The 26035-nt window shown below is 41.6% G+C and overlaps 1 protein-coding gene and 1 pseudogene across 1 annotated transcript; both read right to left on the bottom strand.

Annotated features, from left to right (window-relative positions):
* Positions 1 to 13197: 13197 nt before the first annotated feature.
* Positions 13198 to 15796, bottom strand: LOC114098399 (folate receptor alpha-like). Its single transcript, XM_027942626.1, has 4 exons — positions 15650 to 15796; positions 13912 to 14100; positions 13628 to 13763; positions 13198 to 13478 (listed from the first exon to the last, which is right to left on the bottom strand). Exons 1-4 carry the CDS (start codon positions 15794 to 15796, stop codon positions 13198 to 13200), a joined length of 753 nt encoding a protein of 250 aa, XP_027798427.1.
* Positions 15797 to 22991: 7195 nt separating this feature from the next.
* LOC114098650 (U6 spliceosomal RNA) lies at positions 22992 to 23081 on the bottom strand (annotated as a pseudogene).
* Between the last annotated feature and the right edge of the window lie 2954 nt (positions 23082 to 26035).

Raw genomic sequence — 26035 nt, 5'->3', positions numbered from 1 at the left:
CAGGCAAGTGCGCTACTACTTAAGCCATATCCCCAACCCCTTCTTTGATTTTCATGAGGCCCTTCCCCTTCCTTTCTGCTCTCTAGCTTCCACATATGAGAGAAATATATGATCTTTGACCTTCAGCTTTGTCTTATTTCACTTAACGTAATGTTCTCAAGTTCCATCTATTTTCCTGCAAATGACATAATTTCATGTTTCTTTCTGGCTGGATAAAACTCCATTGTGCATATATGCCACATTTTCTTTATTCAATCATCCACTGATGGACACCTAGATTGGTTCCATAATTTGGTTATTGTGGATTCTGCTGCTATAAACATGAGTACACTTGTATCACTATAATATGTTGACTTTAATTCTTCAGGATAAATACTGAGCCGTGGTATAACTGAGTCATGTGGAGGTTTTATTCCTAGTCTTCTAAGGAAACCCCATACTGATTTCCACAGTGGTTTTACTAATTTAAACCAACAGTGTAAAACTGCTCCTTCTTCTCTACATCCTCTCCAGTGTAGCATCTTATTTGTTTGTTTGGTTGGTTTTGTTTTGGATAGCAGGAATTGAACCCAGGGGCACTTAATGACTGAGCCAAACCCCCCAGGTCTTTTTATGTTTTATTTTGGGACAGTTTTCACTAAACTGCTTAGGGCCTCACTAAATTGCTGAGGCTGGCCTGGAACTTGGGATCCCTTTGCCTCAGCCTCCTGAGCCACTGGGATTACAGGTCTGTGCCACACAGGTGGCCTCAGGGTAATTTTGACTTGCATTTCCCTAATTGTTAAAGATGTCAAACATTTTTTTCATATATTTTTTGGCCATTTGTATTGCTTCTTTTTTATTATTTTTTAGTTGTAGATGGACACAATGCCTTTATTTTATTTATTTATTTTTATGTGGTGCTAAGAATCGAATCCAGCACCTCACACATGCTAGGCAAGTGCTCTACCACTGAGCTACAGTCCCAGCCCAGTATTGCTTCTTTTGAGAAGGGTCTGTTTAGTTCATTTGCCCACTTATCAATTAGGTTGTGTGTGTGTGTGTGTGTGTGTGTGTGTGTGAGAGAGAGAGAGAGAGAGAGAGAGAGAGAATTGTGTGTGTGTTCAGTTTTTTGATTTCTTATATATTCTGGATATTAATTCTCCATCAAAAAAGCAGGTAGCCAATATTTTTTCTCATTATGTAGGTCCTTTCTTCACATTCTTAATTGTTTCCTTTGCTGTACAGTTTTTTAAATTTGATGCCATCCCATTTAATCAATCTAGGTATTATTTCTTGTGTTTTAGGGGTCCTGTTGAGGAAGTCATTGCCTGATACACAATAGAGTGTTGACTTGTTTTCTTATTAGAGTTGCATGGTTTCTGGTCTAATTCCCAGGTTTTTGATCCATTTTTAATTAACTTTTTTTCAGAATGAGAGATAAAGATATAGTCTCATTTTTTATTTGAGTTATTATACTGTTTCACTGCAGAATTTAAATTTGGTGTTTTTGAAAACAATTTCTTTCTCTTTATTAAAATCCTCTGTTTGATGAGACATTATTTGCATATTTTCCTTTAATCCTTCAAGCATGATTTTTCTTAGTTCTTATTATAACAGATGATTTGAAGATTTTGTCTAATAAGTGCAACATTTGAGCATCCTCAGGGGATAGTTTCTATTGACAGCTTTTTTTACCATTTCTTTGCATGTCTCATGTTTTTCTGTTGAAAACTGGATATTTAAAATAATATAATGTAGCAACTCTGTAAATTAGACACCCCCACCTATCACTGTTGTTTTGTTTTGTTTTGGTGACTGATTTGTGATTTTCATAGACTAATTCTGTAAAGTCTTTTTTTTTTTTTTTTCATGTGTGGTCACTGAAGTTTCTGCCTGGTACATAGTGGTCAGTTAATGATTGGATTGAGATTTCCTTCCATTCCTTGAACTCACTCTTGGCTGGACATGTTGGCGTACATCTAAAATCCAGTGACTCAGGGGGCAGGAGCAGGAGGATTACAAATTCAAATCCAGCCTGGGTAACTTAGAGAGACCCTGTCTCAAAATAAAAAATAAAAAGGATTTGAGATGTGTCTCAGTGATAAAGTGCCTCTGGTTCAATTCCCAATACCAAAAATAAAAAATAAAAGTGAAAATAAAAAGTCTCTCACCCTTCACTAAGGGGCTCTGTATGTTAGTTCGTGCATGTCCTCAATCCTCCAACAATTTCCTCTGCCCTCATAGGCACCAGAGTTGAGAGTGGAGACTTCTCATGTCTTTCCTGGATATGTGTACAGTTCAGCAAATGTGGGTGATTTTTAGATTCCCAGGAGTATGTCAAAGCTTTTCCAAGACCCCTATTGATATCTCATTCTCTGATTGTCATTTTACATTTTTCTGGTCAGCCTCTTGTTTGCCTCAGCTGATATTCCTACCTCCAGCAGCTGGAATGTCAAACAATTTGCTGCTGATGGTTTAGACAAACATGTTATAGATCATTTTTCACTGAATGAGCTCTGAGACAGGCAAAAAAAAAAAAAAAAAAAAAAAAAAACAACTAGCTCAGATAATGGGTCTTTTTTTTTTCTTTTTCTTTTTTATTGAGACAAAGTCTCATTATGTTGTTCAGGCTGACCTGAACTCCTGGGCTCAAGTGTTCCTCCTGCCTCAGCCTCCTAAATAGGTGAGACTACAGGCTCATGTCACAGTGCCCAGAATGAGACTCTTAAAGGGAGCTGCCATATAGGTCTAATAGTGGCAATTCTCCAGGGATGGGCTTTGGGGACACGGCAAACCCATTCTGCCCCCTCTAGTGGCTGCTGGGCTGCTGATTTTCATAGTTCCTGTGGTTGTGGCACTTGATTTCAAAGGTTACTATGGAACTGGGGAGAAATCAATGAAAAAAAAAATGCCACCAAACTTACTAGCTTCTGCTGAGATTCACTTATTTTTCTTGAATTCCTTAGATTCTTGAAAGCTTCCGTTAATTTCAAGAGCTCTGGGAAAGTTGATTTTGATCATTTTTGCCAGTGTTCTTATTGCTTTTATGGAGGCATGGATTTTCAGATATCCTTACTCTGTCCTTCTAAAAGTGCTGCTTCAGATTACTTCTATTTTAAGAAGTATAAATCTTTAAATAATATTGGTCACTCATAGTATAAAGTCTATTCTCTCTCTCTCTCTCTTTTTTTTTTTTTTTTTTTTTTTTTGCAGTACCTGGTATTGAACACAGAGTTTCTCTACCACTAAGCCATGCCCCCAACCCCCTTTTAAATTTTATTTTGAGAAAGGGTCTTGCTAAATATCTAGGCTGACTTCAAACTTGTGGTCCTCTTGCCTCAGCCACCCGAGTCACTGGAATTACAGGCATGCAACACCATGCCCAACTCTAAAGTCTATTCTTAACATGAAAAAATAAAAGTTATATTTTGTTTCCTGTGTGTTTTCCCCTGACAGCAGGTTCCTTACCCAGCCTGAAAATGAACTTTCACTTCTCAAAAAGCATGTTATTTTTTTACTTCTCTCTCTCTCTCTCTTTTCTTTAATGCTGACTCAAACTCTTGGGTCATGATTATTTAACATAAAATGATAGGAGTCCAGTCCAGATGGGGTGTAGTTCAGTGGTAAAATGCTTGCCTAGCATACACAAGCCCCTGGGTTTGATCTCTAGCACTGGAAAAAAATTGGGGCTAGGGATATAGCTAAGGGCTAGAGCATGCTTAGCATACTTGAGATTTATCTCCAGTACATACACACACACACACACACACACACACACACACACACACAACCAAACCCACAAAAATAGGATTCCTCACTTTAGAGAAATTGTAACTATTAATACAAGTGTTTTAGTCAGCTTTTTTGCCACAGTGATCAAAGACCTAACAAGAACAATTTAGAGAAGGAAAAGTTTGTTTGGGTCTCACAGTTTCTGAGGTCTCAGTCTATAGAGGACCAATTTTATTGCTCTTGGCCTGAGATGAGGCAGAACATCAAGGAAGAATGTTGTGCCGGAGGAAAGTAGCTCAGGACAGGACAATCAGGAAGCAGAGATTGAGCTGGGGTTACCAGGGACAAAGTATATGGCCTAAATGCACACCTCTAGCTACCTACCTCCTCTAGCCATATTCTATCTGCCTTCAGTTACCACCCAGTTAATCCATTCAAGTGGATTAATGCACTTATTAGGTTAAGGCTCTCATAACTGATCATTTCACTTCTAGCACTTATTAGGTTAAGGCTCTCATAACCTGATCATTTCACTTCTAAACTTTTTTTTTTTTTGAGCTGGGGATTGAACCCAGGGCTTTGTGCATGCAAGGCAAGCACTCTACCAACTGAGCTTTATCCCCAGCCCCACCTCTAAACTTTTTTGCATTGTCTCTCACATGAGTCTTTGGGGGACACCTCATATCTAAACCAAACAAAAGGTTGTTGTAAAATATGCTTTTCTTATTAATAACACAGCCAAGACTGAGGCCATTATCTTACAAAACTTTTTTCTGTTATCCTCCAAAATAAAATTCTAAAGTCAGAATAATAAAACCAGGCTGGATTGTGGTAGTGCATGACCAAAGTCAGCTACTTGGGAGGCTGAAGTGAGAGGATAACTTGAGCCGAGGAATTTGAGATCAGCTTGCCCAACAAGGGAAACCCTGTCTCAAAACTAAATAAAAAACAAATAAAATGATCAAGACCTCTTCCCCCCCCCCATACTGGGGACTGAGCCCAGGGAACCTAACCACTGAGCCACATCCCCATCCTTTTTTAAAAAATATTTTATTTTGAGACAGGGTCTCACTAAGTTGCTTAGGGCCTTGCTAAATTGCTGAGGTTGGCTTTGAATTTACAATCTTCCTTTCTCAGCCTTCCAAGCTACTGGGATTATAAGCCTGCACCAATGTATCCAGCTTCAAGGTCTCTTTTATACTAAAATCATATTTTATTTCCCAGATTGCTGTTCGATTACATGAAAAATTTGCTCCCACACAGCATGGCACTCAGAAGTAAAGAAAGATGGAATTAGGATAAAGATGGGATAAAGAAAGACACAAAAAATAATTAGTTACAATTGGCATGATCCACGTTTTAAACATTAGTTTATCAGTATCATAAGAATTGCCCTATCCAAGCCAGGCACAGTGGCTCATACCTGTAACTGAAGTGGCTCAGGAGGCTGAGGCAGGAGGATCATGAGTTTATAACCAACCTCAGCAACCTTAGTGAGGCACTAAGCATTACAGTGAGACCCTGACTCTACTAAAATATAATAAAAGGGCTGAGGATGTGGCTCAGTAGTTAAGCACCTCTGGGTTTGATCCCCAGTACTAACCCTCCCCAAAAGAATTGCCCTATCCATTATGTCCACAAGTTAGAGATTCCTGCCAATGCAAAGAGAGGGGCCCATCCCATCCCTTTTAAATGATTTTTTTTTTAATGCAAGATAAAGGGTTTTGATTGTGATTGTGGTCCTTCCTGAATGGATAAAAGCATATTCATGTTTGTATTGCAAGGTCAATTTTATTTCTAAGGTAATTTTTTTAAAGAAAGAGAGAGAGAGAATTTTTTAATATTTATTTTTTAGTTTTCGGTGGACACAACATCTTTATTTTATTTTTATGTGGTGCTGAGGATTGAATCCAGCGCCCTGCGCATGCCAGGCAAGCACGCTGCCGCTTAAGCCACATCCCCAGCCCCTCCAAGGTAATTTTTTAAATAATTTTTTAGTTGTCAATGGACCTTTATTTTATTTATTTATATGAGGTACTGAGAATTGAACCCAGTGTCTCACACATGCTAGGCAAGTGCTCTGCCACTGAGCCACAACCCCAGGCCCTCCAAGGTGATTTTAATCCTAGTTTAGCCTTTCATTATTGGCAATAATTGTGATGCACATCTTACAAAATAGAGCCTATGCCCTTCAAGATTCGTAAATACATTCACCATCTATCATTCATACAGCTCAGGCACATAAAGGGGACAAATAGAATTATTAAAAATAACTTGGTTAAAGCCAAAACCAACATTATAGTGAGTGGGGAAAAACTAAAAGCATTTCCTTTAAAAATCTAAAACAAGACAAGGATGTTGACTCTCACCACACCCAGTCAATATACTACTACTGGCCAGAGCAATTAGGCAAGAGAAGGAAATAAAAGAGATAAAAATAAGAAAGGAAGAAGTCAAATTATCCTTGTTTGCAGATGACCTTTCTAAGTATAAAATATCCAAAAAACTCCACCTAGACCTAATAAATAAATTCAGCAAAGTAGCAGGTTTCAAAATCAACATACAAAAATCAATAAATAGCTTTCCTATATACCAGCAATGAAGAAATCAGAAAAACAATTCCATTCACAATTTCTCAAAAAAAAAAAAATCCTAGGAATGAATATAACCAAGGAGGTGAAAGACCTCTACAGTGAAAACAATAGAACATTGAAGCAAGAAATTGAAAAAGACTCGGGCTGGGGCTGGGGCTCAGTGATAGCGTGCCTGCCTAGCACAGGCAGGGCCCTGGATTCAATCCTCAGCAACACATAAAAATGAATAAAAAATAAAGGTATTGTGTCCAACCACAACTAAAAATTTAAAAAAAAAGAAAGAAATTGAAAAGACTCAAGAAGACGAAAAGTCCTTCCATGTTCATGGATAAGAAGAACTAATATTGTTAAAAATGGCCATATTAATAAAAGCAATATACAAGTTTAATGCAATCCTCATAAAAATGCCAATGACATTCTTCATAGAACTAAGGGAAAAAAACACTCCTAAGATTAGTTTGGAAGAACAAAAGACCCAGACTAGACAAAGCAATTCTAAACCAAAAAAGCAATGCTGGAACATCACAATACCTGACTTCAGATAATATTATAGATTTATAGTAATAAAAACTGCATGGTACTGGCATAAAAAACAGCCACATTGATCAATGGTACAGAATAGAAGAGATAGAGACAAACCCACATGTACGTTTATCTGATCCTTGACAAAAACATTTACCAAAAACATTTTCATAAAATATAGCCTTTTTAAGAAATGGTGCTAGAAAAATTCATTATCCATATGTAGAAGAATGAGACTAGATCCTTATCTCTCATCCTGAGCAAAAGTCAACTCAAAATGGATCAATGACCTAGGAATCACACCAGAAATTATGAAACTCCTAGAAGAAATTATGAAGTCAGCACTCCAACTTACAGGTCCAAGCAATGACTTTATTGATAGGATACCTAAGTTCAGGAAATAATACCAAAAGTTAACAAATGGGATGCCATTAAATTATAAAGCTTCTGCACAGCAAAGGAAACAATTAAGAATGTGAAGAAAGAACATTCAGAATGGAAGAAAATCTTTGCTACTCTTCTGACAGGATTAATATCCAGAACATATAAAGAACTCAACAAGTTTACACCAAAAAAAAAAAATCCAATTAATAAATGCACAAATGAATTAAACAGACACTTCTCAAAAGAAGAAATACAAATAACCAACAAATATATGAAAAAATGTTCAACATCTTTAGCAATTAGGGAAATGCAAATCAAAACTACATTGAGATTTCACCTCACTCCAGAATGAGTCAGAATGTCAGCATAAAAAATACAAATAATAATAAATGTTAGAGAGGATATGGAGAGAAAGGAGCAGTTTTACACTGTTGCTGGGATTGTAAATTAGTACAACCACCATGGAAATCAGTATGGAGTTTCCTCAAAAGACTAGGAATGGAACCTCACATGACTTAGCTATACCACTCCTCGGTATTTATCCTGAAGAATTAAAGTCAACATACAATAGTGATACAAGTGTACTCAGGTTTATAGCAGCACAATCCACAATAACCAAACTATGGAACCAATCTAGGTGTACATCAGTGGATTACTAAATAAAGAAAATGTGGCATATATGCATATAATGGAGTTTTATTCAGCCAGAAAGAAGCATGAAATTATGTCATTTGCAGGAACATAGATGGAACTTGAGAACATTACATTAAGTGAAATAAGACAAAGCTGAAGGTCAAAGATCATATATTTCTCTCATATGTGGAAGCTAAGAGAGCAAAAAGGAAGGGGAAGAGCCTCAGGAAAATTGAATGAAAGGGATAGGGGGAAGGGAGAAGGAGAAACATTGAGAAATTACATTGGTCAAACTATATTGTTATATTGTGGACACGTACAAATAAATATGTACAGTGAACCCCACCATTATATATAATTATAATGCACCAATAAGATTTACGGAAAAAATCAGTTGGTTAAATTGACTAAGAAAACTAATTCTCCCTGTCTCCCTCCTCCAGGTTCTAATAATATGTTTTCCTCAAAGTAGCCATCAAACGAGACCTCAAGAAATATAGCTGTCCTCAGGTTTGGGCTGTTCCACTGAAAATTCTTTCATTCTGATATTGGATACTAATAGATTGGCAAGACCATATGGTACTGTCAACAGGTAATTTCTATTCTCCTTTTTTACTTGCTTGAGGATCCCTTCCATAGTTTATAACAGGAAATAGACTCATGTATTTGACATCACAACCATAAACCGACACTTGGTTGAGTCACCTGGGAGAGCCTTGAGACCTGGATTTCTAAAAAAAAAATTTCATCCCCCAGGCAGAGGACTTCTATGGAAGAAGATACTCATCCAGTAAAATGTAGCAAGAAATAATGTTAAAGGAATGAGTCAAGCTAATGAAGGAGATATGATTGTGGTTACTGTCTTTGTATTTTGGGTAGCATACTTCATGATCTTTTTTGGATTAGTCATAATATGTAGACTTTTTTCTTTCCCCTGGCTCTGGTCTCTAACCCTTAATTTAGCAGACTATACTTGTGCCAACTGGAATAAACACTCTCTTTAAAAAATCCAAGATAAGCCAGGCGTGGTGACACATGGCTGTAATCCTAGCATCTTGGGAGACTAAGGCAGGAGGATCACAAGTTCAAAACCAGCCTTAGCAATTTAGCATGGCCATAGTAATTTAGCAAGACCCTGTCTCAAAATGAAAAATAAAAAAGGGCTGGGGATGTGAATCAGTGGATTAAGCACCCCTGGGTACAATCCGCAGTACCAAAAATCAAACAAACAAAAAAAATCTAAGAGGCCAGTTGTGGTGGCACATGCCATAATCCCAGTGAATAGAGAGGCTGAGACAGGAGGACCACAAGTTGGAGGTCTGTTTGGACCTCAATTTAGCAACACCCTTAGCAACTTAGCCAGACTGTGTCTCAAAGTAAAAAAATAAAAATTACTAGGGATGTAGCTCAGGAGTAATGCACCTCTGGGTTAAATCCCCAGTACCAAAATAATAATAATAATAATAATAATAATAATAATAATAATAAATTTAAAAAATAAAAATCCAAGATGGGTGTAGTGGTGCACATTTATAATCTCAGCATTTGGGTAGGTGGGTGGTAGTGCTGATCCAGGAGGATTCAAGTTTAAGCCAGGAGCCAAATGCTAAATTCTTTAGAATACTTTTCTTCATCAGCACACATTACAAAATGCAGAATCATACAAAATTCCCTATATACTATAGGAGAGTATCTTATAGGCAATTATTTATTTATAATTACCATAAAGGTTACCTTTTTCAAGTTTACAATGAGTGGTGCAAACTAATTATACATGAATTTTATAACATTTTCATTTCCTCCATAATTTTCATCCTTCCTCCTTCCCATTTACAGTTTATCTCAATTTCCATACCCAGTCCCAGGCAACTACCAATATCTGTCTCTATAAATTTTCCTCTCCTGGATACTTCATATAAATGGAATCCTACATTTTGAGATCTCTTGTTTCTTACCACCCTCACTTACATAATTTCCCCTCCTGGGTCCCATTACATAATTTTTTTATATTTATTTTTTTAGTTGTATATGGACACAATACTTTTATTTTATTTATTTATTTTTATGTGGTGCTGAGGATCAAACCCAGGGCCTCGCACATACGAGGCGAGTACTCTAAGGCTGAGTCACAACCTCAGTCCCCATTACATAATTTTTTATACCTTTATTTTATATTTATTTCTAAGTGGTGCTGAAGATCAAACCCAGTGCCTCACACGTTCTAGGCAAGTGCTGTACCACTGAGCTACAACCCCAGCCCCTTACGTAATGTTTTTGATGACCATGATATAGCATGTGTCAGTATAGTAGTTCGTTACTTCTCATTGCTGGATAGTATTTTCTTGTATGGATAGATCAAATGTGGTCATTCATTGGTTGATGGAAACTGAGGTTATTTCCAGCTAACTATGAAAATTCCATGTGCAAGTTTTGCTGTAATGGACATTTTCATTTTTCTTGAGTTGATACTTAGAGTGAGATTGCTGGGTTGTATGGCAGTTTTGCATTTAGCTTTTTTGAGAAACTGCCATGCTTTTTTTTCACAGGTCTATACCATTTTGCATCCCTAACCCTAATACAAGGGTCTGGAAGATGTTCTTCTGTTTTCTTCTAAAAGTGTTAGTGCTTCAAGCTGAGTATGTTGGAGCATATCTCTAATGCCAACTACTGGGGAGGCTGAGGCAGGAAGATTATAAGTTGAAGGCAAGTCTTAGCAACTTAGCACACACACACACACAAAAAAATTAAAGGACTATAGGCTGTAGCTCAGTGGCAGAGTGCTTGCCTAGCATGTGTGAGGCACTGGGTTCGATCATTAGCACTCCATAAAAATAAATAAAATCAAGGCATGCTGTCCATACACAACTACAAAAAAAAAAAAAAAAATTCAAAGGACTGTAGATTAGCTCAGTGGTAAAGTGTCCTGGGATTCAATTACAAGTGTCAAAAAAAAAAGTTATTGTTTTGTTTATTACCTTTAAGTCTATAGTTCATTTTTAGTTCATTTTTAATATAGGGTGTGAGATGAAGGTCTAAGTTCATCTTTTTACATGTACAATAGTCCCACCTCCTATTATTGAACAGACTATCCTATTCCCAATGCATTATCTTAGCAACTTTGTCCAAAATCAATTAACTATTTGGGCTGAGGATGTTGCTCGGTGGAGGAATGCTTTCCTAGCATGCATAAGGCTCTGTGTTCAATCCCCAGCACTGCCAAAAAAAAAAAAAAAAAAATAATAATAATAATAATAATTAACTATAAATGTAAGGATTTATTCCCAAATTCTCAGTTCTGTTCCTTTGATCTATATGTCTATCTGTATGTTGTTACTATATTCTAGGCAATTTTTATGTGAAGAATTAATACATTCTGCAAGCCAATGGCCCTCAGAATTTGAAGATGGCAAATACAGTAAGTTGGATTCAGACAAGTATTTTATTTTTTTTATTTAATTTTATTTTTTAAAATTTTTAGTTGTAGATGGACAAAATACCTTTATTTTATTTATTTCTTATGTGGTGCTGGGGATCGAACCCAGGGCTTTGCATGTGTTAAGCAAGCTCTCTACCGCTGAGGCACAACCCCAGCCCAGACAAGTATTTTATTTTTATAAATGATTCAGAAATAGCATGACAGGACACTTATGAGTATATTGGATAGATATAGTATTAATCTTAAATTTCACTAGTTCTAATATTGTAAACAAGTCACTTTTGTGAGTGGAGACACTGGTTCTACAGAAAATATAATAATCCATTGGCCTTGTCACAAGACCAGGGTGGCAGTTGGCAATTGCTCCACTTTTCAGGTTGATATAGTCATTTGCATAGGTTTTAGGAGCTGATCTTCCTTCTTACTAGGATCTCTTTGGAAAATTAAATTTGTAACTGTGACCATGCCAGAAATATAAACTAACCATAAGATAACAAGGTTTTTGTAGTAGTCATAGTTTGGACCACAAACCTTGTGATTTGCCTCTCCTTTCAGGCACATGATAGGATTATGTTTTCCTGGACTCCTTGAATTTAGACATGGTCATGACCTGATTTAGCCAACAAAATAAGTGATGGGTGGAAGTTCAAGGGCCTGTATGAATTTACCAAGTTCTCTTTTCTGATCTCATGGAAGGAAATAGTTGACAAGACAGAGCTTCCATCAATCTGGGTCCTTGAATGAGAAGTGAAATCCCTCCTACAACCCACATTAAGCATTGTAGCTTGAAGCTGGACATAGTGGTGAACACCTGTAATCCCAGGTATTCAGGAGGCTGAGGCAGGATTATAAATTTGGAGCCAATGCAGACAACTCAGTTTTGAGACCCTGGCTCAAAACAAAAGAAAAAGTGCCGGGGGTATAGCTCAGTGGTACAAGGCCCTGGATTCAATCTCCAGTACAAAAAAAAAAAAATGTATCTTATGCAAGAAATAAACATCAGTTATATTAAACCGCTGGATAATAGGAATATTGCTATAATATAAACTGGCTTGTTAAAACTGTTACACACTATATTTAATGTGGGAAAACTGCCTACAATCTTTTCAGACGATTGGTTTGGGACCTGCTCTAGAAGTCTGGCTTCCAGTCTTAGATCTGCCAGACTAGCTCAAGCCCAGCTCCTCTAGTTAGATATGATCCATTATCCCTTCAAGAAACATATTTACTCACTCCACTAGGAAAAAGAGCTTGTTCTCCAAAGGCAGATAGCTTGGACAGAACCCCAGGTCTTAGGCAAGGGTGATTTTATCCATATACCTTAATTTTTGTGACTGTTTCCACATATGTAAAATGCCAACAATAGTATTTACACTTTATTAGAATAAATACAAAATATAGGATAGAGTCTGGCAGACAGTCCTGGGTGGGCATTAGCTGTCTGTGGTATGGCTCTTGCTGGCTCCCTTACCCTCTTCCAAGCCATCCACACAGAGCATGCAAGGCTCTTCTTTCCTCACCTCTTCTATTGTATTGCTGAGCACAGTACAGAGTGGTCGGCCCTGGGAGGCTGGGATCCAAATTAAAATGGTAAAATACTAGTTTTATCTCTAAATTAGAACTTGATGAAAAATGAAATTGAGAGCTATGAATGTGTTCTAGGTTAGAAGAGTTGTTAAGTACCTGACTAGTTCACAGCAAGTATCAGAGCTGGGTTTTGACCAAGGCTAACTGAACTCAATCAGTAAGAATCAGGAAGCAAAACAATCATATTCCCATTCATACCCAGATAATTCACAAGACACATGTGGAGTATCTGTTTTATTTAAACAGGCTCTCAGGGGCCCCACCTTGGAGCAGGAACTGAAGAGCTAGGAGCTGTGGGGCCCCCAGGTATTAAAAGATAAAAGAAGCTCAGCTGAGCAGCCTGAGCAGCATTGGGACCAAGCTGAGCAGGAGAGGCCAGGCTCTGGGGACCTCAGCCCCACTCATGGCCTCTGCATAAAACCTTGCCACCTCCTCATTGGGGTTGCCCTGGGCGGGGTCAAACCACATCTGGATGCAGCGGCCACTTCCTCGACTGTAGTTACTAACTTTGTAGGAGTGACTCCAGATTTCCTCACACAGAGCTGCAGGTGTAGGGAAGTAGAAGTGGAAGGGGTGGCAGGCAGTTCCCACGGGGCACTGGTTATACCCTATAGGAAAGACAGAAGACTTTTAGCTACTGTGCCTAGAACTACCTCTAGTTCAACCAAACCCACCACCCAAAATTTTCACCTACCAGCTCCACACCCCCACAACTTTACCTCTGAATCCCTTCTCCCTGTCCCACCCCAGCCCTCACCTAAGGTCCAGTTCCAGCCTTTGTGCCAGTTGCTTTTACACGTGAAGGAGGTCTGACAATCCTCCCACCAACGCTGACAGTCCTCTTTGCACAGGGGCACATTCAGGATCCGCTCTTTACGCCAGCTTTGGTCCACCTAGGAGATTTTGATGGACAAGGGTTCAGGCTTAAGAACCTGCGCAACTCAGCCCTGAATAGAACCAGAGTTGGAGGCACAGCCTGCAGAGGTGGCTGGAAAGCTCAGCTCCTCTGCTAATTTGGGGATGCTGGGAGGACACCCGTACCTGCTGGATCCAGGGCCCCAAGTTAGGGGAGCACTCATAGAGGCAGGTGTCCTGGATGAAATGTCGTTTACAGGCAGGTGCCATCTTTCCACAGTGGTCCCAGTTGAATCCGTATAGGTAGGAAATATCCTTATGGGCTTCCTGACTGGTGTTGAAGGAGCAGCAGGAGTTCTTCTTCCAGGGACTGCACTTCACAGGGGGAAACATGGAACTGAGTCCACAGTCAGAATATTGCATATGCAGCCTCCCTACTTTTAGTCCTTGATTTCCCAATAAAATTTCAAAGTCATTCAAAAAAATAAATATTTGTTGAAGGGGTCCCCATTGAGGGAAGGGCTTCACAGAGGCTATAGGAACCCAGGAGTTGCAGTCCTTACAAAATTCATTAATTGAAATCTTTACACAGCTCCTGCATACCCTAACCCAGGGACTTGTCTAGGAACTAGGGATACAATAATGAACACTGGGACTGGGGATGTAACTGAGAAGTAGAGCACTTGCCTAGGCAAGGCCCTGGGTTCAATCCCCCATAACACACACACCACAAACAAGTGATGAACGCTTATCACATAATAATTACTTTGGGGGGAAAAAAAAGGCAAGAGAAATGGATGGTGACTTCAAGTGCCCCACAGTGGCTTAATTAAGCCTCATTGAGGAGGTGACAAAGACCTGAAGGTGAAGAAAGAAGCTAAATTGTAACTGTAGAAACAATTACATAAACACTTAATTCATACTTATTGAATGAATGAAAATCCTTGACCCAGAACTTAATAAAATATTAAAACATACACTTTTAAAAGAACAAGTAAAAAAATTAAAAAATAATAATAATAAATAAATGAAGGCTGAATAAGTTAAAGTCAAGGCTGCCCAAGGTAGCCAAGATTTGGCAGTCTGCATTTGGCAGTGGTAGGTCAGTGATTCAAAACAAGAGTAAAAAGGACTGTGGTCATTATCTGCTAATGGAACTAAAATGAACATTTACATATTGCAATACATATTACGATTACTTTCCTTTTTCTTTTCCTATTTATTTATTTATTGAGATAGGATCCCACTCTTTTCCACATTGGCCTCAAACTCCTGGGCTCAAGAGATCCTCCTGCTTGAGCCTCTCAAGTAGCTGGCCTTTTGCTTTTTCTTTGTAGTTATGCTGTCATATTGATTGTCTTCACTGCTTAGCTAAATCCAGGATATGAAAGGGGTTGTGGCAAAATAATTGTTGTCAAAGGGAGACCTGAGATCCAGTGGGTTCAAGAGCCATAGCACAAATGTTTGCCAGATGCCTGAAGCCAAACACTTGGCAGCCAGCTTCCTGGCTGCAAGAGGCCCACCTTTCCTGAGCTGTGTAGGGCTGGCAGAAAGGAGCCACTCTGTATAGTAGACAGCTTCTCCTCTTTGGTCCGTGGAGGAGTCCTTCCCAATTAAAACCCAGAAATCCAAATCCAATCCCCAGAATGAGTCTTTTCAACTCCATTTCCCAGACTCTCCTCTGGGTCTACTTCCTTATTCCTGGGTGCAATGCGGAAACTCAACAGCTAAGAAGGTGAGCTGTTAGCACTTTACTGACATTTGGCACACAACCTGTGTAAGCGGCCACCCCCATTTGTGCAAATTGAAGGTCTCTTCAGGCAGGTCTATCTGTGTCCACCACAGAGGGGAGCTTGACACCTCATCTTCTGACCTCCTCCTCCTAAGCCAGCCCTGTATCACCCTGGTTTACCCCTTGGCCTACCTGCTCATGCAACTTGTCCTCCGGGCTTGGCTTTTCCTTGTGGTGTTTGGCGTCCATGCAGACATTGAGAAGTTCAGTCCTGGGCTGGGCACCCCAAGCAGCCACCCACACAAGAAGCAGCAGCTGTGTTGTCATCAGCCGGGCCATGTCAATCCCTTAAGAAAGAACTGTGGTCAGTAGCACCAAGTAAAGTGGAGGTGGAGCCTCAAGTTCTGGCCTCAATGCCAGCGGGGTGGAGCCTCTACTGGTGGATCACCAACCCCTGTCTTCCTAGACCCAGTGAGAAGTGGATCAGACACCACCCACTGGGAACATTCCTGGCAGGAGCCTCTCTGACTTCTCCAGTAGGTAATGAGGATCAAATGAAGCGACCAAGGAGCAAGACTTTGGCAATGTGCAGAAACAGTTTAGAGTTTGCTATACATCCACAATCCTTTATTCAAAATCCTTAGAGGTAAATGTTGTAATTTTTTTTTTTTTAGGATTTAATTTTTTTTTTTTTTTGTAGTTGTAGATGGACTGTTATGCCAGATTCGTTGGACCCCAATAGACCTCCAGGACCTGAATCTGATGCAATCACACAAGAGTCTTTATTGCAAGATCGAGCCTGGACTCACAACATTTCCGACACAGGGGTCCCAGGGAGTAAGTCCTGGTCCTTTGTTCAGTGAGGATTTATAGGTTTCTGGGGATACTCTATGCGTCACAACATCACACAGCAAATCATTCCATACCGCGGGAAAATCAAACAACAACTCTTAACATTGATTAGCACATTCATTGGCGGGAACAAGTTAGATAAGGGTGATTGGTTAGTTCAAGAGGTGGATACATTTGAACTGATTGGTTTAGGCCGTGAGGGGTTGCAAGAGTGTATATGAAAAACTGCAGGGTTTCCTAATCATGTTATCAATCATCGAAACTACTGGGAGGGTCACCTGGCATTTCAGGTATTTTCCCTGTCTCACGCTGGTTGCTAGCATTGCTACAGGACCTCACCTAGCGGAACTGAGTAAGGGACACCTGGCTATGTGCCTAGGAACACTCTGTGGGTTTTTCCAAGGAAAAGGGTCACGCCCCCTACCTCTGGATAGGCTTTGCTCTGAGGTAGAGGGTGGGGTTTTTGTTTTTTTTTTTTTTTCAAAAATGGAGTCACATCAGTTTCTCAGGACAGAATGCCTTTATTTTATTTGTTTACTTTTATGTGGTACTGAGGATCGAACCCAGTGCCTCACGCATGCTAGGCAAGTACTCTGTCATCAAGCTATAGCCCCAGCCCCCCTTTTTTAAAAATTTTATAAATAGTAATATAAACTAATAGGATTTATGCATACCTGACAACCAAGCATATATTTTGTGATGAAATAGTTATACTGGTGGGATTAAAAAAATTATATATGATCTCACATTAATTTTAGGTCAGATTTTGATACCAAATCACTGTGTATAAAAGGTTACAAATACCTTAGTTTCAGAGCTGCAAATAAGCTGCAGATCTAGGGCTTTTGTTGACTTGTGGTCTTGTTGAGTTGCCCAGATTGGCCTTAGGCTCCTGAATTCAAATGATCCTCCTGCCTCAGCATCCTGAATAGCCAGGATGATAGGTATAAGTCACCATGCCCAGCTTTTTCTTTTGTTAAAGCCTTCCAGCCCTTTCCAATTGTATCCTTGGGCTAATCCAATATATCTTTCCTAGACACCCGGGGACTCCTGGGGAGACTCCTGAGCCTCCTGCCACAAAGCTGACCTTCCCTCAACCATCATAGCCATCATTTGACTTCAGATATCAAATTTTGGGAGGTGACTTCCCCTCATTCCACTAGTCACCAGCTTCCTGGGCCCTCCTAAAATGCTCCTTTCCCACAAATCTTCTCCATCTTTCTTCCTACAACCCACTTTCCACATACCAGATTGCTAAATGGGTGTGCCTTCCCCACTCATAAGCTCAGCTTGCCCTTGAGTTGCCCCATCTCACAGGGTATCCAGGTTGACTGCCCGGGAGAGCTCTTATCAGCCTGGAGCTGAATTCCCACCCAGCTTTCCTCCCTGCTCAATTCCTTATGCTGTTCTTCTGTTTATTCCAGTGTTCATGCATTCTCTTTATTCATTCCAGGGTCCAATCGTGCCTCTGTGGATCTACTCATTTACTAAACTCAAAGGCCAGGTGGGGAAATCTGTACTGTTGGGAGGTGAATCTTTGATCTGGCTCCTGAGGGGAAACAAAAGCCTGGCTGCTGAAAGCACAGGTTAGAAATGGTTCAGCCTGGCTGGTCTGGCCCTCCCTCCACTCCTTTCTGTCCAAAGGAAACAAACACAAACTATCTTACGACTGTTTCCTGATCTGGGGATTAAAGGTGGGGGGAGGGGTTAAACAATACCAAATGATAGCCACTTTAATCTATGTAGAATCTGTTGGACCCAGATTGAGAGTCATGCCCCAAGTCACATAGCAGGGACTACCAAAGTCTGACTCCCCATCTTGAAGTCCAGACCAGAGCTCCTTCAGCTTTTGGCCCTGGCACCTGTCCCATGTTGAGGCTCTCCTGAGGACACCAACACAATGCTGAGCATGGGGGCAGAGACAGCCCTGTTCTTGGACCCATTGGATTATACTCTCACTGTAGCTGCTTTCTGAAGCCACTTCTCTCTCCCTCTCTTGTGACCTACATCCCTCTGCATACCCTCTCCCCACCTTCCTCGTCTCACCTGGTCCAGCTGTGATACCCACCACTACTGCCATCACCCCCACCCCTCTGGGGGCCCTAGAAAGAGCTGAAAACCCAGTGCTGGGTTGAAGGGCAAGAGCCCTTGGGTTCTAGTTCAAGGATGTAGTTTAACCTTGGGCAGGCTGCCCTCTGATCTGGGGCTCAATCTCCACCTCTGGATTCTCTGAGCTATCTGCAAACAGAGGGCCCTCCAAGCTCAGCCAATACATTATCACATGCTAGGAGTACCAGAGGGTGTGTGGCCTCTGATGAAGGGGTGGCAAGTGGCATACCTGGGAGAAGAGGCCGCTGCGTTCTCCAACTTGCTCAGGCTTCTGCTCTGCTTCACGCTCCTCTTGACTTATTCCAGGGGACAGCTGAGGTTTAGTGGCCTAGGAGACAAGCAGTGGGAAGGGAGCCCAGGAGTGAAGTCTGGGATCGGGCGAAGGCCACTCAGCAGTTAATTATTGCACGTGAGCACCAGAGAGGCCTCCTCGAGGGTGGAAGTGGTGGATTAGCAGTTGTAGGGCTGGGCTGGGGGTTTAGCTTGGTGATATAGTGCTTTGCTTAACCTGAGTGAGGCCCCGAATTCAATTGCCAGCATGGGGACATGCAGGCCTATAAGCCATTCCCCAAGCTCTACTTAACTCTTTTTCTCCCAAAAACTCAGGTCTGATCAAATCTTGCAACCTGAGCTACCAAGATCTCTTGAAATGCTCTCCTTCATTTCTACCGTCCCTGTCCTGTTGAGATAAAAATGAGACCCAGAAAACTAGGGCAGAGCCAGGAGTTGTGGCACATACCTGGGAGACTGAGGCAGGAAGATCGCAAGTGCAAGTCCAGCTTCAGCAATTTTGTAAAACTCTATCTCAAAACTAAAACCTAAAAAATAAAAAGTGCTGGGGGTGTAGCTCAGTCATAAAGCACTTACCTAGCATGTTCAAGGCCCTGGGTTTAATTCTTTATACCACAAAAGGAAGAAAAGACAGAAGGAAAGAAGAAAGAAAACTAAGGCAGAGTCAATGTCAGGGTGAATATTAGAATATAGCTTCCACCCTCCAAGCTGGCTACAGAGAACAAGGAGCTCCCATGTCCCCAACTTTCAGAACCTCCAAGCTTACCAGCTCAGGTATCACCCACATCCAGCCACAAAGTCACACATACTCTGAATCTTTTGATCAAAGCTTCAGTTGTTCAAGAGCCCAAGCTCCCCTCCACTCCTCCACTCACTCACCCCGACTCAGGTATCATTTGAAAAATTCTGAGAGCCTGAACTAATTTAGGCTCCTTCTACATCCTCATTCCAACTGAGAACAGAGCCTTTCCGTTTTTAACCCTCTGAGCCCATGTTGGTACCCCTGGTGGGAAACAGGGGGAACAGATTTGGGCAGCAGGAAACATGGAGCTCTTTTGTCAGGTGCCTGTGTGTGGCCCCAGGGGAAGTCCTAGGCTGGACACAGATGTGGGAGCCACCAATCTGTGGACAGCAGGAAGTAATTTAGAGAAAATAGAGGCCCAAGTTATGTGAATGCCACAAGTCTGGACCTAAGGAAGAGGAGGAGGAGGATCCAGAAGAGGCAGTTGGATGAAAATCAGCCAAGGAAGAAGGAAGGCTCTGAAGGGCCTGCAAAAAGACCAGCTCTCAGGAGACCTCTGTTCCTGTCCTGTTGCACACTCCCCGGCTCATGAGCAAGCCATACCTGAATTCCGTGACACCCTGGGAAGAAGTATGTTCACTGAAGACCTCAGCAGGTAGAGGGCCTGTCCAGCACCTTTCTCCCATTTATAAGCCCTCTCAGCCAGCTGACTGGATAAGGGTAGGCCAGATGTTGAGTAATGCCTAAAGATAGAAGCCTTTAAGAAAGGAGCAGACCCTGCCCTGGGGGCTGATCATTAACTGGACTTTCTGGCTCCTCCACTGCAGGAGGGAGGTTTGCCCCACCACCAGGCCCCTGAGCCTTGAGACCTTAAGAAGAGTAAGTAACTAGCAAATTGAGGTTTGAGTTGGAGGTCGAGTTCAGTTCCTAGATAAGCTCTTGCTTCTTTTTTATTTTTGGTGCCAGGGATTGAACTCAGGGGTACTTGACCACTGAGCCACATCCCCAGCCCTATATATTTTTTAATATCTTTTTAAAATTTATTTTTTAATATTATGCTGAGGATTGAACCCAGCCCCTCTCATGTGCTAGGTGAGCACTGTACCACTGAGCCACAACCCCCGCCCCCTATTTTGTATTTTATTTAGAGACAGGGTCTCACTGAGTTGCTTAGTGCCTCACAGTTGCTGAGGCTAGCTTTGAACTCGTGATTCTCCTATCTCAGCCTCCCAAGTTGCTGGAATTACAGGCGTGTGCCACTGCACTTAGCCGCCCTTGCTTCTTGTTAAGCCTCAAAGCCCTACTCTGAATGACAAACCTGGGTGCTAGGGCCATTTGGTCAGCAGAGAGGGACACAGTCAGGCAACCTCCTTGAAGCCAGTCTGGAGAGTATCAGTCTGGGCTGGAAGCTTAAAACCAGCAAGGGATGGCCATTGGTACACCTTCAGCCTGGAATGAACCTGCCCTGTGACTAGATGGTGATAACAGGAAGGTGTTTGACCCACGAGGGCAATTGGGGGTCGGGGGGACTCTGGGCTTCAGGGATCAGCAGGTAGCCTCAGAGAGGGGGAGGAAAGAACTCTGAGCTTTCCCTGAGCACCAGCCTGTGCACATGCCATGTCATATCACATGTCCTCCCAGCCCTAGAAACTATAGAGCACTCTAATACCAAGTTTGACTTCCTTCAGCTGTAGCAGAGAAACTTGTCAGGCACCCCCAGGGCAGCATCCTAAGGATTACAGATCCAGTGCTGCTTTTTTGGAAACTTTTATCTCAGCCATCTAGGAATTATGCTAGCACTTCTCTTATAACCAAGGCTCACCTTATTCTTCTAAGAGTTACTGGTTCTCAGGTCCCCACCATACCTTGCAAGGGTCTCCAGTTCTTCCCTCTTGGCTGTGACCAGCATTTGAGCTGGTATACATGAGTGCTGGATCCCTTCCCTTCTGGAGCATCTCCTCTGGACCAGAACCTGACTTAGGCCCTGGGGATCTGGCACAAAAATGATATTTACGCAGTCCCTGCTTCAGGTATGCATGTTTGGAAGAAAAATCCAGACTATAAACACAGTAGACAGATGTCTGTACTCTGTACTCGGGGATTGGAGTAACTTGATAAGAAAGTAGCTTGATGGCTTCTTTAGATTGGGTTAGTCAGAAGTCATTTTAGGGGAAAACTATAGGCTGAGATCTGAGTAGCCACAAAGGGCCAGCCTGCAAGGGATGAATGAACATTCTAGGGACATCAGAGGGAACTGCGGGAGAGAATTCCCACAATGAGATGAGTAAGTAAAGTTCATTGATGGAGGTTGAGAAGGGGAATGATTTGACATGAGAACTAAAAAGAGGGGCAGAAGCACTAAGCCATTGAAGAAGCTTGTTTATTACAACAAATCCACAGGAATGCAATTATGGGACTGTCATTTTTAGGTTTGTGTTTTGTTTTTGCTTTTTCTTCTTTTTTTTGCAGTGCTAGGAGTAGAACTGAGGACCTCACATATGCTAGGCAAGTGCTTTACCACTGAGCCACACTCCAGCCCTACTATTTGTTTTTCCTTTTTGAAAAATGTCCATTAGGGCCTGGGAATGTGGCTCAGTAGGAGAGCACTTGCCCTGCATGCATAAAACCCTAGCATTGAAAAAGGAAAAACAAACAAAAACCAACAACAACAACCAAAACCATCCATCAGGCCAGGCTCCTTGGCCACACCTATAATCCCAGGGACTCAACAGACTGAAGCAGAAGGATCATAAATTCAGGGCTAGCCTCAGCAACCTAGTAAGAATTTTGTCTCAAAATTTAAAAAATGTTGGGGCTGGGGTTGTGGCTTAGTAGTAGAGTGCTCGCCTAGTATGCATGAGGCACTGGGTTCAATCCTCAGCACCATATAATATAAAGATATTATGTCCTAAAAACTAAAAAATAAATATTTTTTAAAAAATTTTAAATGTAAAAAGGGCTGGGAATAGAGCTCAGTGAGCACATGGATTCTAATTCAGCTTCTACTTCCTACTTGCCAGTGAACTTCAAATCAGTTCTACCCCATTCTCTCAGTAGAGTGCCCTTGAGTTCAATCCCCAGTACCAGGGGAAAATATTTTATCATATTGTAAAATTTGTGAGTGAAAGTATGCTGAAGGGGCCTAGGGTAGGGTGCTTGCCTAGCATGCACAAGTCTTCACGTGCAATTCCCAGCAGGGCTGAGGATGTAGCTCAGTGGTAGAGTGCCCCTGGGTTCAATCTCCTATATCTAAAAAAAAAAAAGAAGAAGAAGAAAAATATGCTGATAAACCGGGCGGGCGGGGAGGTGCATGCCTATAATCCCAGTTACTTGGGAGGTTCAGGAAGGAGGATTGCAAGTTTAAGCCCATCCTAGATAAATTAGTGAGACCCATCTCAAAAAATGTAAAAAGGGCTGGGGATGTAGCTCAGTAGTAGAGTGCCTCTGGGTTCAACTTCAGTTTGGGATGGCAGGGCACCTCAGATTAAGGGATTGGATTCTAATTCAACTTCTTTTTTTAATATTGTTTATTAAAATATTAAAAATATGGAACATTTCATGAATTTGCGTGCCATTCTTGCACAGAGGCCGTGCTAATCTTCTCTGTATCTGTGCTGCTGAAGTGAGCACATGGATTCTAATTCAGCTTCTGCTTCCTACTTGCCAGTGAACTTCAAATCAGTTCTGCCCCCTTCTGAGTCCCTCAGTAATAATGATGAAGCAATGGATCTCCCAAACTATCTCATCCCCAAATTATTTATAAGATAGAAGACACATGTGGATGTATTAGAACAGGCTGTCACAGGAACCCCAGGGCATCAATCCTTCATGTTTCAGAAACCAATGATTAGGACACTATGAGGCCCCCTCATCTGAGAGAGCTGAGCTGAACTGAGGTTACCTAAATTTGGAGCAGGTTAGTACGAAGGCTGGGCACTCTGTCCTGATGACCAGTGTCATTGTGGTGGTAGAGGAGGTCAAAGGGCCATTCTGGCTCTCCCAGTGTCTGGAGTTCCAGACTAGGGACCCCATGTAGGTCCTAAAAGCAGTGGGGAAACAGAGGAGCTACAGCCTGCAATTGATTTGAACTTGGAAGCCTGCAGTAATCCCAGAAAGGCAAACTAAAGGTCAGTAAGGCCAATGAAAGTGGTTTCTCTGTAAAAATTACTCTAGGCTAGGATTCAAAAGAGCTGAGTGATCAAGAGCCAATTGCTTACAATTTCTGAGATGAACTCTTGTATCTGTGGCCAAGTGAGAGAGGCAAAGAGGCAAGTCTAGGCACACAGGAGAAACTGTAAGGAAATTCCTACCCCTCTCCAACAACCTGGCCTACATAGGTGCTGGCTGACTCAAGACATGCTTTCAGGGCTCCCCTACTCCATGCATGTTCTTCCTTGGATCTCCCTCCTCTTGATCACCCTACAAAACCCAGAGTGCATCATGCTTGATCTGCTAGCCAGAGCCAGTGGTGTCTGTCTCTGAAAAAAAAAAAAAAAAAGTTGATATAATGGAAAGCATATATATTTGGCCTATAGAAAGAACTCAATCAAAGTGGCCACTCTCATATTGCCCATGTTATTCAGAGTTATAATCACCCAACTCTCTCAAAGTTCTGTGTCTGAGCCATTTCTTAGCAAAGAGGAGGGTTTCCAGATGACTCTTGCAGGCAAATGAGAGCTGGGTGTAGGGGCACATACCAGTATTCCCAGTGATTTGGAAGGCTGAGGCAGGAGGATTGTAATCAAGGCAGGACTTGACAACTTAGCAAGACCCTACCTTCATATTAAAAAATAAGAAGTGCTATGGATACAGCTTAATGGTAAAGCACTCTGAGTTCAATCCCGAGTAACCCCTCCCCTCCAAAAAAAAAAAAAAAAAAAAAGCAAAATAGGAGTGCAAGCCTATGCCTATAATCCCAGCTACTCAGGAAGTCAAGGCAGGAGGATTGAAAGTTTGAGTCCTATCTGGGCAATTTAGCAAGACCATGTCTCAAAATAAAAAAACAAAAATGGGAGCTGGGGATATAGCTCATTGGCAGAGCACTTGCCTCGCATGTGTGTGTCACCAGGTTTGATCCTCAGCACCAAGTAAAATAAATAAATAAATAAACAAATAAAATAAAGGCATGCTATCCATCTACAACTACCAAAAAAAAAATTTTTTTTTAATGGCTGGGGATGCAGCAATGCTAAAGCATCCCTGGGTTCAATTCCAATATGCAAAAAAAAAAAAAAAAAAGTGGATGGTGTTTCAGTTTTAATTTTGGAGAATGAAGGTTCTGGAGATGGATGGTAGAGACAATTGTGCAGCAATATGGGCATACTTATGCTCATCCACATATTCAATGTCACCGAACTGTGTGGTTAAAACCAAAAATTTTATGTTATTGTAGAGTTTGTCATGACTTTTAAAAAAGCAAATAAAGTGTTGAAAGTGACTCAGATATCATGGGGCTTCTGGGCTTCCTTCTCTTCAGTTCAAGCCCATGGAGCCTGTCCACACCAGTCTCTCCCTGGGAACATCACCAGCCCTCTAGCCATGTAAAACCTCACGGGGAACAAAGGAGGAGACCCCAAAAAATGAAATGCTGGTGTGTTAGTCAGCTCTTCATCAATGTGACCAAAATGCCTGACAAGAACAACTTAGAAGATGAAAGATTTCTTTTGGCTCCCAGCTTCAGAGGTTTCAGTCCAGTTGGCTGGCTCCATTGCTTTGGGCCTGAGGTGAGGCAGAACATCATGTCAGAAGGGCATGGCGGAGAGAAGCTGCTTACCTCATGACAGCCAGGAATCAGAGAGAAGGGACCAGGGACAAGATATAGTCCCTAAGGACATGCCCCCAGGGTCCTACTTCCTCTAACCATGTCCCACCTGCTTACAGTTTCTACCTCTTCTCAGCAGTTCATTCAGATGACTAATTCTTCAAATAGATTAATTCACTGATGAGGATAAAACTCTCCTGATCCAATCACTTCCCCAAAACCTCATCCCTTAGATATTGCTGCTTTGGGGACCAAGTCTTCAACACATGGGTTTTGAGAGGACATTACAGATTCAAACCATAACAGCAGGCATCAATCCTGAGACTGGTTCAAATTCAAGCTCAGATTCCCTGAGCTGCCTCAGTAGTCTTTTCTGTGAAAGGGGAGTTCAGGCTTCATCTCCTTTTCTGTGTGAGCAGCATCATCCTTGGCTCTGCCCACATGAGCCTTGCCACCGTGTGTGCCTTTGTCCTCTGACCTATGTACATGCTGTCCTCTGCCAGGCTGCCCTTTCCTGCTTTGTCTTCCTGGAAAACTCTTAGTAATCTTCCAGGGCCAAGATCAATGGCCCCTTTACTGGGAAGTCTTCCCAGCGTATTTGATTTGTCACTGTCTTTTAAGTGCCTAATGGGGGTAGGGCACCTGGCGTGTTTGTACGTTTGCTGCATCATGACCATGAGGAACCTGTCTCCTTTTCTCCCTTGCCACTGACTTCTGTGGAATGGCACATAATTAAAATGGGGAAAAGTATCACTAACCCCTCTCTTAATACCCACCTGTGCTTGTGTCCCTCAGGACCTATTTCCTCATTTGTGAAAATAGA

The sequence above is a fragment of the Marmota flaviventris genome, chromosome 9 (assembly GCF_047511675.1).
Source record: "Marmota flaviventris isolate mMarFla1 chromosome 9, mMarFla1.hap1, whole genome shotgun sequence".
Taxonomy (NCBI): domain Eukaryota; kingdom Metazoa; phylum Chordata; class Mammalia; order Rodentia; family Sciuridae; genus Marmota; species Marmota flaviventris.
This window is presented reverse-complemented; position numbering and strand designations above follow the sequence as displayed.

Coding starts and splice junctions, on each gene's coding strand:
- LOC114098399 (XM_027942626.1), bottom strand. CDS start 15,796: ATGGCCCGGCTGATGACAACACAGCTGCTGCTTCTTGTGTGGGTGGCT. Junction 14,101..15,649: donor AGGACAAGTTGCATGAGCAG/GTAGGCCAAGGG, acceptor CCCCCTGTGAAG/TGCAGTCCCTGGAAGAAGAA. Junction 13,479..13,627: donor AGGCTGGAACTGGACCTTAG/GTGAGGGCTGGG, acceptor TCTTTCCTATAG/GGTATAACCAGTGCCCCGTG.